The sequence below is a fragment of the Pteropus medius genome, unplaced genomic scaffold, assembly GCF_902729225.1.
Source record: "Pteropus medius unplaced genomic scaffold, Ma_sr-lr_union100, whole genome shotgun sequence".
NCBI lineage: Eukaryota > Metazoa > Chordata > Mammalia > Chiroptera > Pteropodidae > Pteropus > Pteropus medius.
In genome coordinates this window covers 18,226,946-18,242,206 of record NW_024349519.1, presented here as the reverse complement: position 1 = coordinate 18,242,206, position 15,261 = coordinate 18,226,946, and the positions used below count along the sequence as shown (strand labels likewise).

General features: G+C 32.6%; 1 protein-coding gene across 7 annotated transcripts in view; it reads left to right on the top strand.

The window, feature by feature from the left end:
* AEBP2 (AE binding protein 2) overlaps window positions 1-15,261 on the top strand; it is a 79,504-nt gene that overhangs the window by 15,470 nt on the left and 48,773 nt on the right. For all 7 annotated transcript variants that reach the window (XR_005657240.1, XR_005657241.1, XM_039882556.1 and 4 more), the window contains 2 exons: window positions 3,165-3,372; window positions 10,330-10,437. Coding sequence is in view for 5 of the 7 variants with exons in the window: in XM_039882556.1 (XP_039738490.1) it covers window positions 3,165-3,372; window positions 10,330-10,437 (316 nt within the window). In the remaining 2 variants the exon portion in view is untranslated. The remainder of the gene's footprint in view (window positions 1-3,164; window positions 3,373-10,329; window positions 10,438-15,261) is intronic.

The window sequence follows — 15,261 nt, the reverse complement described above, 5'->3', positions numbered from 1 at the left end:
TTATGTCCTTTTCTAAATATACATTAGGACATTTCTAACCTTTTTGTTTTTTGAAACTTTCTGTTGTCATGGTATATTTGTATGGCTGTATGTGAATGCTTTAGTTTATCATTCTATAATATGAAGCACTTAGATAATTTGGTTAGTCAGGTGGATAATAATGGTGAAAGAGATTTTTAGCATTTGCTGTCTGTAGCAGCAGCATCAACAAGTAGATGCCTGTTAAAAATACAATATCTCAGCTCTTACCCCAAACCTGCTGAATAAGATCCCAGGTGATTAATAGACAAATTAGTTTGAGAAGCACTGCTTTAGATTATTTAAACTATCTGAATACTGTGTGTGCTTTTTCTGGCTGAGATTTTCCTCAAAATACCAGACTGTTTTTGTTCACATTTTACAGAATCTGTGAGTGTTCATTGGAAAGAACTACTGATTGAAAAATTTTAACATATACATGATCCTAGAACTATTATAAGATCAGATGGAATGTCACCTAGTTCTGATCATCTTGTTATCTTACTGTTAGTGTCCTTTCTGTATGTAGCTCAGGGTTCTGTCAAAATAAGAAATCACCTGTAACTTGTCTCCTGTGCTCCCCTGCATCAAGACTGTTGCCTTCATCACTCTTCAGAGTGGATGGATCTGGGATCAAGAGAGAGCCTGCAGGCTTAAGATTGAACATTTTTTAGAAGTTGAGGAGTCTAAGGACTGAGAAGCAGGACTCCAGTATGCCTTGCCCGGCTATGGGAGGCTCTGTGGGGATGGCAGCACATGTGTGAAGTGTCTTTCAAGTCTTTCAGGGCACGGGACTTGCCCTTCACCTCCTCTGCCATTTCATTTGCAGTTTTGTTGCCAGTGGTAGACAGCGTTCATGCTCTTAACACCTGCATCATGTCCTTTTATGAGGATCTGTATCTACAGAGTACTGTTTTTTAGTGAATGATAGCACATAGACTGATTAAACAGTGCCTTAGAGTTCACAGATATTTGGACTTGTACGGTTCCCCTTCAGTGGTAAAGTTAATAAGCAGAAGCATGTTAAGCACCATGTAGATAGACTGTATTGCTAGTTGGATTTATCACAAGTACATGAGTCTCTTGACCTTGATTTACTTTTTCCAGTTTAAAGAAAATTGGTTTCATTTTCAACTAATTTTGGACTTTTAAATAAAAGCAGTAGTTTTGTGGTTAAAAATTTTTAAAGGATATGTACAGTGAAAGTTTCTCCCCTGTTCCACTTTCCCACCCCCAACACTGACAGTGTTTCGTGTATCCTTCAAAAAAGCCTTTGCCTTTAAATCTATTTTCCTCCTTCATTTAGGTATGCAAATTGGAACTTTGCTACTCTGCACTTTTTAAAAACTACCTTGGAGATTGTGCCACAATAGGTCATTGAGATTTATCTCTTTTCCTGAGATTGTTGATACTGAGTATGATTGGTGTTTAAAACTGTTAATATTTTATTTGCTTTTGGACTTAGTATGACTTATGAAAGTATGAATTTTACAGTTAAAATGTTTTCATATATGAAGCAACTGATAAGGAAAATAGTAACCATTTCACAGTTAAGGGCCTCTTGAAACTTGAAATTCTAGGGCTTAAATAAAAATTTGTGTTTCAGTATAGAAAAAGCTACCATACCTACAGTTTATTCTTGCAAAAACAATTTATGAACAAATATTCAGATATTCAGATAAGAGCTGATTCATATTTGAGAGTTTTATAGAGATTACACAGTTTTAAAAATCAAGTTTTAGAGTTGAATTTAGAATCTATATATTGACTGGTAGATAGCCAGATAAACTTAAATATGTGAATATTCTTTACAGGAAAACCAGATGTTTTTCTTATCTGAAGCATCCTATAAGAACATTTTTGCTAGCTTTTTGAAATGGGTACATTTGAAGTTAGACAAATTATTTAAGCTTACTTGAGGGTTAAAATTTAGTTTTAATTGTTAGGTTTGAGCAAATAAGGTTGTAGTATAAGGGAATGTTCTTATTTTTTAGAAGGTGGTGCTGAAATGTGGTTGAAATATCATGTTTGCAACTTGCAGTTGTTTGAGAAAATCAAATTACATATAGCCAGTAGAACACAATGTTAATTGTTGAGTTCAGATTTGTATGCACTTTTCTGTATCTTGGAAATTTTCTGTAATAAAAACTTGAGGTGGGACAGCATACCCATTAATATAATTTTTATAATTTACTGGTATATAAATTGCTAGCTTTTGATGGATTTAGTCAGAAAACATTCTTACCGTTGACCCTTCTGTGGTTGAAGCTAGTTCCATGTAGCTTCTCTGTTGGGAAGATACTGAAAAAAAAAAAAAATGCTTTTTTAATGAAGGCAAAGTGAGTTACATTTTATTAAGATGTGAAATTTTGAGCATTCAAAATACTCAATTACTATTACTCATTTTTTGGGGGGTAAATAAATGATTAATAAGTAATACTTTAGTAAATAAAAAGTAAAGGATTTATTGGCATTTTCAGTCTTTTGGTGGATAAAGATTAGTTTTAAAAAAAAGTTGAGGGTCCGGAAAAGATATTTTATTTGGGCTTTGGTAAATCAGAAATTTTTGATTGAACCTAGTTTTCTCTCTTCTGCTTTTTTTTCTTTCTTTTTCTTAATTTAGAAGGGAAAATACAGTGAAATTTCCCAACTTGTTTGAGATGGAAAGAAGTAGGATGTGATGGCAGTTAGATTCTCAGATTAGTGAATAGAAGAAAAGACTTCAGATCAAGTGATTTGCAAAACCGTGAAGATGATCTTTTGATTGTGAATTTATAGCTAGACACTATTTTTCATGCTTTTTAGAACTATGGAAGGGATGAAATGTGATGAGCTGTATGTTTTTGTATGTGTGTCTGTGTTTGGTTTGTTTTCTCTAGTGTATAGTACTGGAGTTCATGTCTGCCAGAAGTTGCTTAAATTATCTCATATCTGGTTTTGAGGTACTAGTATTTTTTTTTGCCTTGATTTGCACTTTATTGCCAACTAAATAATTTCAAAGCAGTGTTGTTTTCTAATGGAAAATATGGGTAGTATGCTTTGTATGGAGCAGAATGTCAAGTGCTATTCTTAATTAAATATTTATAAGATCATATTCATGTTAGTGAATTTCTAGGAATAACACAGCCTTTTTTCTTCTTTTGTAGCATAAGCAGTACTATAATGGATGTAGACAGCACAATTTCCAGTGGGCGTTCAACTCCAGCAATGATGAATGGACAAGGAAGCACTACTTCTTCAAGCAAAAATATTGCCTATAATTGTTGTTGGGACCAGTGCCAGGCTTGCTTCAACTCTAGTCCAGATCTGGCAGATCACATCCGTTCCATACATGTAGATGGTCAGCGAGGAGGGGTTGGTTTTGTCATTTCTTTTTTTACTCCCTGTTTTCATTAGCTTTATTAATTTATAATTGCTAGTTAGGCTTATTATTTTTTTTCTTAAAGTAATTTGGGATTGTTTTTACACAGGTTTTCTTTTTTCAAATGTTTTCTTTTTTATTTACTTCCCACATACTTGATAGAATCAAATTAAGTGGAACATGTGATGTGTTGGATTTTAATTTGCTCTTAGGTATATTACTTTGAAGAAATTAGACTTTCTAAAATAGAATAGTCTAAGCGAATACAATGTGTTCCAAGGTTCTGAAGTTTTGAGTTGAGGACATTCAGGAGTTGGCACTGTTTAGGATTTTTGCTGTTAGAGTGGTTCTAAATTTCCCTGATGCTGAAATTAACTAAATAAAAACTATTGGTATCAGGATTAGTATATACAATCCTATTAAATGACAACTGCACTCTTTCGTGAGTGAGAATTGATCATCTTTCCCAGGTTTTGTCAGAATTGGCTTAGATAAAAGGTTCTGATTAGTTAGTATTGACATATACCCTTTCAGGAATACATTTAATTGTGTCGGTTCACATAATTTTTATTGGATAGTGAATAAAGAGCTAGGCAAATTAGATGAGTCAGAATGTAATGGGCCATAATATTTATAATATTTATATATTTTTTCAACTTTATTTAAGTTTGTCTTGAATAGTTACTGCATTTAGTATGTGTTCCAGAAATTGTCACATTTTAAGTACAGATACTTTATTAGGTCATACATTTCCCATCACCCTGCCATCACCACTGAGATACAGACACTAAAATGGTTAAAATCATCAAGGTTTAAGTGAGTAGGCAACTGATTCTAAAGGTGGTACTGTTAATTAAATTATACTGAGTATTTTTTTTTTAAACATGCAACCATATAAGCAACCCCAACATTTTAACCTGCAGTACTGCATTTGAAATTTCTTTTAAGAAACATTTGCTATTGTTATTTGCTGTTGTCACAATATGTTACAATGTGTCAGCAGTCTTTTGATTACGGAAATTTGAAAAGTAAACATTTGTCTTATTATTAGATTTAATATATATGGTGTCTAGGTGGACCTCAGATGTTTTATTAATGAACTGTGTCTGTCATATGTTATTTTCACTGCTTAACCCAGCTCAGTCAGCAGTAAGACAGCTTTGGTGCCAGTCTTTTTTCCCATCTTCACGTATATCAGATTTTTAGTGTGAACTCTCTTAACCAAGTTGGTTTCCTGGTCATTACAGAGTTACTTTTTGTGAGCCAGTGCTTGATGTCACTTGGGGGTGGTGGGATGGTGTGTGTGTGTGTGATCACTAAGGTAGTCTCTTGAGTCATGGTGTGATGCTATTTAGTCACTTGCCTTAGCAACTATATAGGATCATGAGCTATGTAGAAGATCACTGGGCTTCTCTTAGTAGGTGTGAGAGAATTTCACATATCTAAGTCTTGGATCCTACAAGTTTAGTTGGCACACAGCCTCGTGAGAATGAATGTTTTCAGGCCTTTACAGGTTTGTAGAAAAAAATGGACTGAATGTATCATGTAATCACTGCAATTACATGTACCTTATTGATATTACAGAGGTATGCATGAAGTTTCAGTATTTCTACGATAAGTATAAACTTGTTGAAATGAAAACCCCCATGTCATTTCTTGAACCCTTATTCATAAAGTTACTTTATTACAAATAATGAGACTCTCTGGCTGATTTTAAGATAAATGCTATTTCGACCGCAGAAAGGAGTCCTCATCTTTGAAGGACATTAGTTGCTAAAGTACAAATGTAAAGGATTAGAGGAATGTAGATAACACATTCCAGGTATTTTTACATACCAGTCACTGGTAGATAGACAAAGCTTTCAGAATGAAAGTGTGAATGAGAATTTGAAAACCTAATACTACTGTAGAAGATAGGAAATTTTGATCTGGTTTTGTGCTTTAAAATACAGTAGTTGGTTGGAACATCTGATTTTTTTTTTTTTAATAGCCTCTTTGAAAGGAACTTTAAGAAAAACATTTTAACTGTTTTAAAGTGTACGGTTCAGTGGCATTAGTTGCATTTATGTTGTTGTGCAACCATCACCACTATCCATCTCCAGAACTTCTTCATTATACAAAACTGAAATCTGTACCCAGTAAACAATATCTCCCTTTTCCTCCCTTCCCCCAATGCCTGGTAGCTGCTATTCTGGTTTGTCTGTATAAATTTAACTATTTAGGTATCTCACATTAGTGGAAAACACCTGATTTTCATGATGTCATAATAATTTTTTTTTAAGTATTTCTTTTTTCTACCCCAAGTGTAGAACTGTCATAATGGAACAGAAACAAATGAGGGAAAAGTTGCTAACTCTAGAGGACTTTATTATTGAAAGATGACAGTTTTACTGAAGCAGTAAGTTAGCAAGATCTAAATACTATATTAATTCTTGTTCTTTTTCTCATCCCACTCTAGTCTTCACCCTGGAAAAACCAAAACCATATAACAACTTAGAAACTTGTTTTTCTCCCTTTAAGCTACTTATGTTGCCATCTCATGGGGACTTTATATTTGTAGGCTGAAGTCAGGTGGAGTTTAGGTTTTCTTAACCTTTTCATATGTCAGAGTAGGTAGATACTTTTTATATTAAAAGTTATATTAACCATTTTATATAACAAATTATGAATGTACCATTTTAAAAAATGATGAGGCTTTCTCCTGTTTAAAAAAAGGAAACAGGCCAAAAAAGAATCAATATTTTTTGTAAAGTATAATAAGGTTCATTTTTTTGTCTATGACTGGTTTTCAAAAACTAGACTGATCTACTTTACTAATCCAATTTCAAACCCAGTGTCCTCTTAATATAGATATAAGTTTTGGTAAGGAACTTCATCTTGTAGGATTTCAGTGGATCAATAAGATCCATTAATCTTTTGTTCTTTCTGTTTTAACTGTTTCTTTAAAAACAGTTGTCAGAAATATGTTCATGTTTCTTGATGCAGGAGTTATTTTACACACGTCATTTTATTGTTTACTTTTGTATTTGTTCTTTGGTGTGTTCGAGAGGAAAGGGCCAGAGGGAGATTTTGGCGGGGTTCATAGGATATATTGTTCAAAGACTTGAATGCGGCCAGGTACTTTTATGTTATGTAAAATGACATTTGTAGACTTGGGGTTTAATCAGATTACTGCTAGGAAGTGAAATCAGTTTTAGGAGGCAGTCACTTTGCGTTTTCATTGCCAATATGGTATCTCCTGAACACAACATGAAATCGGGCATATCTTTTGCAATAAATGAAAAACATTTTATTCTTGTAATTTGTTTTACTAAATGTTTTTATATTCTGTTTTGTTGTATTACATATCTTTTAACAGAAGAAATTGAAAATGTTAATATATTAGCTAAAAATAATAGGAATAGGATACAGATTTTTGACTCATCTTGAAAGAGCAGACTGATCTGAGACAGAATTATTAGATGTAAAAAATATTTTGCTTCTCTTTTGTATTTTTACATTTCATAAACGAATGAACTCCTTCCGCCCCGCCGAGAAATATTAAAGCTTAAAGGAACCATGAAATCATCCCCTTTTTGCCTTTAGATGGTGTATCTCTGTGTATATATGAAATCTTTTCATGTCATTTTACTGCAAAAAGAATTTAATTCTTTAGTAAAACTAGCCACCCCCCCACACCCACCCTAGGCATATAAATTATACTGCTTTAGTCATCTCTGTATTTAGAATATATTTGGCTGATTTTAATTTGTTTTAGTAATAACTGCTGAATTTCCTTTACGCATACATAGACTCTGTCAGGTTGAATTGTATTCTTTAGAGATAGATTTTATAATTACAGAAATGTTGATGGATTCATTTGCACAGTCCGAGTGAGATATTAGTGACCAGATAAATATAAGTGTATTTATCTTAATCTGTACTGTCACACAAATTGTTGTAGGTGTAACCTGTGCAAGTATTCAGATAAATACACTGGTACATTTATTCAAGAAAATTGACCAGAGCGAAGGAAACTAAAACTACCTTTGTTTCTCAAATTAGTACTAGCCTTCTTCATTTGGGGCATTTTGGAAGAGATCCCTGAAGGTAAATCTGACCTATTCTGACAGTGATGAATAAGGTTTTATAGAGGAATTCTCAACAGAAACCCCAAACCTCCCTGTAACATTGAAATTGTAGACCTGTACATCTTATAAGTTAGGTTATTGTAAATTTGAAGATTTTTTGATGATCCAAAAATATTTTTTTAATGGTTATGTGGTATCGTTTTCTTTTGACAGTAACAGAAAAATCTGGTGGCAGTTATTTTGAGAAACAACCTTCAGTGTCTAATATAAATTCAATTTTTCTGTTAACTAGTCTTTCTGAGAGATGATTTTCATCGTGTTTTAGAGTTATCAGATATGTGCCCATATTGTCTATTTGATGAAAAAGAAAGAGATTTTGATAGGTGATTTTTCTAAGATGACATAGCTGTGGAGTGGATAGAATTCAGGTAATTTACTTTTGTTCAATTTCTGTTACATCTAATACAACCTAATTAACATAAATCTGTCTTATCACAAGATTGGAATGTGAACCTCTGCCTCAGTATTCTAATTAATATAGTTAAATCTTAAATTCATTTAAAGATAGTATAGAGGAACCATGTGAGATTTTATTTTTGAATAATTTCTTTCATATTTGGGTTTAATTCCTATGGTGTTTGTTTTTCAGAGTTAATTTTTATAATGTGAAAGTTTCTAAAGATAGGGTATAAAATGTTTTTTGCATACTGTGTATCTAAAAAGACTGGTTTGACGAAAGACCCTTTTGCCAGATTTTGGACTACCTGTTTTATCAAAAGTTTTCCTAATAAAAATTAGAAAAGGAAATTTAGCTTTTAAAAAATTCTGGTTTTTGTGGATCCTTGATGTGGACTTTTAGTGCTTGTTTTGTGTATCAAGACTGTTCTTGTGCAAGTTTAGTGCTGCTTCTCTCTCTCCCCCAATTATTTTTCAAATATATCACAAATATTTCACCCAAATATGGGTAAACATAGTTAGCTTTGGTCTCTTTACACTTATTTCATTTCCTGTAAAATTTACTGGGTTGATTTTTGTTTGAACCTGAAGGCCTTGCCCTAGTAGTGTTACTAGACGTTATTCCTTCTATAGTCTAGACTGTACCTACTCACAATTAAGTCTATTATCTGATAGAATTACAGGGTCTGACATTGCCTCCATATTTCTGTTTATTCATATAAAAAAGGAGCCAAGAGATTTGTTGTTTCTCAAATGTGGCGGTTAGGTAATGTTAGGTAGGGGCAGCATTTGAGTATTTATCTGATTTTTTCCTTTTTTTGAGAGTAATTCAGCACTTACAGGAGTCACTTAAAGAGTTAGATCAACAGAATTTTTCATTGTAAAATTTGTTACATATATGTTAATTTTGTTCCCAAATACTAGCTTTAAGGCATTTCTGTTTATGGGGCACGGCTTGTGAGAATTTTAGACTAAGCTCTGATTCCTGTGTATTATTTCGATTAAAAATTTAAGATTCTGAGAGTCTGTCTAGTAGTCATGAGTTAGGAAATTGATAAATAGCACCGATTATCTATGTGATGATCAAACCTTACTGAATTAATTTTCACAACATATAGGTGTAGCATTACAATTTTTTTCTTTTTTTGGATTCATTTGAAAAGTAGCTTTTAATTCTGGGAATTTCAGGAATTATAAATGTGTACTAGGGTCAGAAATTTTAAGCATGAAGGAAGAAATGTTATAATTTAGTATCTGCTTAATTAAAAAAATTGAACAAATCTGTGGGAGAATTAGGATATGCTATAACTTTCTCTAAACAAGTCACGTCAGATAGCAATAGCAGTGTTGCCTGGTTAGGCCTATCTGATATAAAATGATTTGGTTTTGAGTAAAGGTTGATCTCAGTTATTTTAGACTGTTGATTTTTCTAGACTCTAAAAAATTTTAACCTTCAATGATTGTTAATCTTCAGTGCTTTGTGCATCTTTGTTTTGTTCTACATTATAGTCTTCAAAGTGTGGCTCTATTTATGATTGTTCTTACCTTAGAAAAGAACAAAACCTAGAAATGGTATTTTGAAGTTGACGATTACAGTAGATTCATATTTCTTTTACTGATAGGGAGCAATTTCAGTGTTCAGTTTGATAGAAATATAATTAGAAAATTGATGTCACATTAGTAGGAAGATGATAAAGATTAGGTTGTTAGGTGTTAGATTTATGCTTTTCGAAACCCAGTCATACTCAGTTCCCTGAACTCAAGAATGTAGATTATGACTGAGTAGCTCATGCTCATTGCTTTTGCAACTATATTAAACATTTTATGTTAGATTTTGCTTTCTAATCATGATAATTTTGGAAGTCATTTTTAATGAATAGAACAGTGTAAGATTAAGTAACATGCATGTGAGAGTAGGAATTCAAGAGCAGAAAAATTATAATTTGATAATTTGATTGTATTCTTCATTCTTTGAAGATGAAACTATCAGTATCCACTAAGTAACATTTGACTACTTTGATTTATTTTCATTGTTTCTTTATACCTTTATATTTTTCTGATAATTACTATTAATACATGCTTGTTCCCTCATACAGTAAATACAAAAATGTAAATAATGGTCTGTAGTCCTAGTTCCTAGCGATATATTATTAATGTTTTGTGTGTTTACTTCTGAATGGCTCTTTGGAATTGTTGCATCTATTCCTTATTGAGGGAATGGACAGCAGCCTTAAGGGAGTAGGGTTAATACTGTGCCTCTCATTGGAAGTCCAGAAGGTTCGAACTACATTAAGCATTTGATTGATACATTAAATGACTCTGTCAGTTGAAGACTTACACTTGCAACATGTTCATTTGATCTTAAAAGGAATAAAACTTTATTGAAATAAGTGATGGAAATTATTATGGCTCTTCTTTTAACAGGTATTTGTTTGCTTATGGAAAGGTTGTAAAGTATATAACACTCCATCAACCAGTCAGAGTTGGTTACAGAGGCATATGCTGACACACAGTGGAGACAAACCTTTCAAGGTAAGTAAATATATATGAGTTTATTTCCTTTTTAACTTGAACTCAAGTTGACAAGATTCTTAATGGGCATACCTTTGCTGTACTAAAAATTTTAAAGAACCATTTGTTTTAACATTCCAGTGGATGCATGGAATTTAAAACATAGAGGGGGAAAGGTAATTTAATCCAATTTTTAAAATTTGGAGAACAAAAGTCTCTGCGATAGGGTCTTGAAAATAGTGGACAGACTGACAGTCTGAATGCATGAATTTAAAATCGGCTATTAATACCTTGTGCTCTTAATTGTTTTTTCACTGTCAGAAGTTTTAATTAGCAAACAGCACTGATTATTATTATAGTAAAAAATGAAACTGGAGAACATTAAGGGATTTGATTCTTTTCACTCAATTTTGTGGTCATTACTGAGCTTACTTGTAAATTACTGTGTCTAATAGATTTATTCAGAGAAATCTGTAAAAGAGCAAGTTTTATAAAAACCATTTTTCCATTTATAATTATTAAAAATTAAAATATTTTGGTTTGTAATTATGGAAAGCATATACCATAGAGATTAAAAGTTTGTGTTTAAAGAAGTTTAATAGTTGTTAAACTTATAATATCTGTTAGTATGTAAATACTATGCTAGAAACTTCCTTTGAGTTTCATTAGAGAAGGAGATAATTCTTGTAGAGTTGCTTTTTAAAAATCACATAATTTTTTTTGAAAAGACAATCTTTAACAAGTTTTTTAAAAAATAATTTACATTGAGAAATTTTGCTCCTTTTCTTGTTCTTATTCCCTCTCCCCCAAATAACGTAACCACTGTTACTAGTTTCTAGTGAATTCTTCTAGTATTTCTGTATGAAAATACAAGCAGATAAGTATATAGTCTTATTCTTTCTTTCTTACACAGAATCTAGTAAACTGTATACTGTCTGTATTTTTTTAAATAAGCTTTTTATTTTAGAGGAGTTTTAAATTTATAGGAAATCCTGTATAACTGTTGATTCCCCCAAAACTTAACTACAGTTGGCCCTTGGTATTCGTGGGGGATTGGTTTCAGGATTCCTGAGTATACCAGAATTTGCAATGCTCAAGTCTCCAGTAGAAAATAGTGTAGAACAATGCCCGCAGTCAGCATAGTCCTCTGCATTCACATCCACATTTCTACCTGTGGATTGAAAATAGTTTTCGATCTGTGGTTGGTTGAATCTGTGTATGTAAAACCCATGAATGTGGAGGGCCAGCTATTGAAAAATACTGTACTATAAAAGGGGCTGGGAAAGAGTAGTAGAAGTTGAATGGGAGTTGACTCTAGGTAGGAGGAGGTGATACTGTTTGAAGGGAGTCTAATTTTTTTCTTAAAAAATGTTCTAATTTATAATATGTACAATAAAGTGTCTACCCTTAAGTGTTCAACAGTTTAAAGATGTTTCATATGTATGCATGTGTGTAACCACCACCCTGATAAAGAATATATTCAGTAAAACACATTTTGTAATGCCCCCATCCTCCCATCCTCTACTTCTCTCCAGGTCATGTTATGATTCCTGTCGTCCTAGCTTAGTTGTATGAACTCTTGTGTCGGCTTTTTTTGCTATACAAAGTAGCAGCAAGATATTCCTTTATTGTTGTATGTACCAGTTATCTTTTAAAAGTTGCTGTGTAGTATTTGATTGTACAAATAAACAATAGTTAATGGGCATTTGGGTTGTTTCTGGTCTTTGGCTATTAATCAAGCTGCCCAGCAATGTTCTTTTCCTTGTCTTGTGATTGCACACATGCACTCATTACTCTTTGCTGTATACCTATGAGTAGAATTGCTGAGTCATAGAATAGGCCATTTTTAGTTTCTAGAAACTACCAAATTCTCCAAATTGGTTGTATCACTTCACATTCCCACCAGCAGCAAATGAGTGTTTTAGTTGCTTTATATCTTGAGATTATCAGTCTTTTGTGGCTTTAATTTTTATTTCCCCGGTGAGTAATGATGCTGAACACATTTTCATATATTTAAGGCTGTTTGATTTTTCTGTTTTAATGCAGTGCCTATTTGAGCTTTCTCTTATATTATTGAATGGTTTGCTTATTATTATTATATAACATTTTAATCTATTTGGAAACAAGTCTTTTGTCAAATATATGTGTTGCAAATACCTTTTTCCAGTCTGTCTTTGGTTATCCTTTTCACCTTTCTTAATAAGATTTTTTGAAGAATAGTATTTTAACTTCAATGAAATGAAATTTATCAACTTTTTTTTATGAGTAGGATTTTTTGTATTCCTTTTGGAAAAAATCCATGCCTATCCCCAGTACATGAAAATGAGGAGGGTCTTAGAGAAAAACTAAGAGTTTTGTCTTGTGATAGGGAGATCATTTCAGGTGTACATATATTAAATATAATTTACATACCTTAAAATGTACTAACTGTACAATTCAGTAGTTTTTAGTGTATTCACAGGATTGCGCAACCATCACCCCCCTCTAATTATAGAAATATGTCCTTTTGAGAGAAAGCATAAAAGAATAGAATAAGTGGACTATTTAAGGAATAACATGTAGTTATATATAGGTGATACTTTATGGGGTCAGGTTGAAAAAAATATATATTTTTTACTTAATTTTTTATGGTGACATTGGTTAACGAAATCCAGTAAGTTTCAGCTGTATACTTTAACAGTAAGGCATATATATGTTTATACTGTGTTCACCTCCCATAGTTAGATTTCTTTCTGTCACCACATATTTGACCCCATTTATCCCTTCTACCTCTCCTCTCTTTTTCCCCCTCCCCTCTGGTAACCATGAGTCTATTGTCCATGACCATGAGTCTCTGTTGGTTTGTCTCGTTCATTTGTTGCTTTTAGGTTTATACCCCACATGTAGTTTTCAACTTTTTCTGTCTTATTTCGCTTAGTATGATTATCTGGAGGTCCATCCACATTGTCGCAAGTGGCAGTATTTCATCTCTTCTTATGTCTTGAGTGGTATTCTGAAAATATTTAAAAACTATTTCTGACTAGTAAGCTTGATCTAGAAATTAAATGTAAAAGCAATTGGTTGCAAAAAGTTTCTCATATTGATCATTCTAGTATTTGTTGTGTAACGAACAAGTTAAAGTGTAGGGGTCGGAAGTAATCATAATTAGCAAAAAGCTTGCATAACGCTGCTCTGTGCTTTGCACATTACAACATATATTGTTGCATTATATATTTTAATTAATTTAATCCTTACAACAAGTATTCTTTGAGGTAATTACTGTTGTTGTCCTTATTTTATAGATGAGGAAACTGAGGTAAGAAGAGAGTAAATATTTTCTAAGGTCATGGGCAATTAGTGGTAGATTGAGGACTTCGGAGGCAATATCAAACCAGGGTCTGTGTCCTTAACCATTTGTGCTTTAGTGCCTCTCAGTAATTTATAATGCAGAACAGCTCCAGTGCAAATATGTACTGTATATTGTCTTTGGATTACTGTTATTATCTCTTAGCTATTCTAGTCTGGAATTTGATTATTCTAAGGAGTTTGTATTTTTTTTCCTTTTATATTTACAATATGCTTCAAGCATTTGCCAAAGGTCAGTATTATTCATATCTTAAAAAAAAACATCAGTGTGGGTGCTCTACAGTCGGGTGCTTTGTGTATGAGATAATTGATATAGTCATCATGATGACTACCTATACACACACGCGTGCGCATGCTTGCACACATTTTTGGGGGAACCCTTTTAGAGGAGCAGTATCCATAAATATTAAATTCAGTGCATGTTTTTCCTAAGAACAAGGACATTCACTTATATAACCCTAGTACAGTTGTCAAGATTCAGAAATTTAATATTGAAGCTATTAGCTAACCTACTGGAATTTAACTAATTGCCCCAACAGTGGCCTTTATGTCGCAAGTGTTGTGTGTGTGGTTTAGAGTCTAATTGAGGACCACGCATTGCATTTAGTTTTCATGACTCCTTTAATCTTAATGTTTCCTCAGCCTTTCTTTATCATTCATAGCACTGATATTTTTGAAGAGTATCGACCTTTTATTTTGTAGTATGTCTCCAATTTAGGGGTTATTTCGTGTTTTTATAACGATCAGATTCAGTCTATGCATTTTTGCAGAAAATAGAACAAAATTTTCACTGTATCTCTTCAGGGGACACTTGATAACAATTTATTCCATCATAGATGAAGTTACCTAGCATCACTTGGTTAGGGTGGAATTTGCCAGGGTATCCAGTGTAAACTTATTATTTGTCCCTTTACTGTTAATTGTTTTTGGGGAGATAAACTTTGAGCCTACATAAATATGTTGTTCTCCATTAGAACTCATTTTAGTAGCTGCGATGCTTTTTTCCTGAATCAGTTATTACTATGAGGGTTACAAAATGAGTATTTTTGTCTTCCCATTTAAATTTATTAGTTGGTATTCTACTTATGGAGCTTTCTGTTCTTTTACTCTGTCTAATCTTTGGCTAATAAGCCAAAACTATCATTATTTTGATGCTCATATAATACAGATTTTATATATTGAATATATTAGTATTTGCTCATAAGGTTTCTGGGGCAACTATAAAGATTTGAATTAGGTAAGAATCTCCATTAGAGTGTTGGTAATGGCAAAGGCTAGAAACTAGAAGTCAGTGAGACTTAATTAACTTGATATGGGAAATGAAAGCCATGGGTGTATCTCATTTAGTGTTAAGCCTACTTTTATGGTTCCTAAATTTGTCTTATGCTTGATAAGAAGGTAGGTAATGTCATGAAAATAATTGATCATGTCAGCTCATTATGAAATCAGACATCCTCCTAAAACAAAAATATGGTTTTTTTTTTGTTTTTTTTTTTTTGC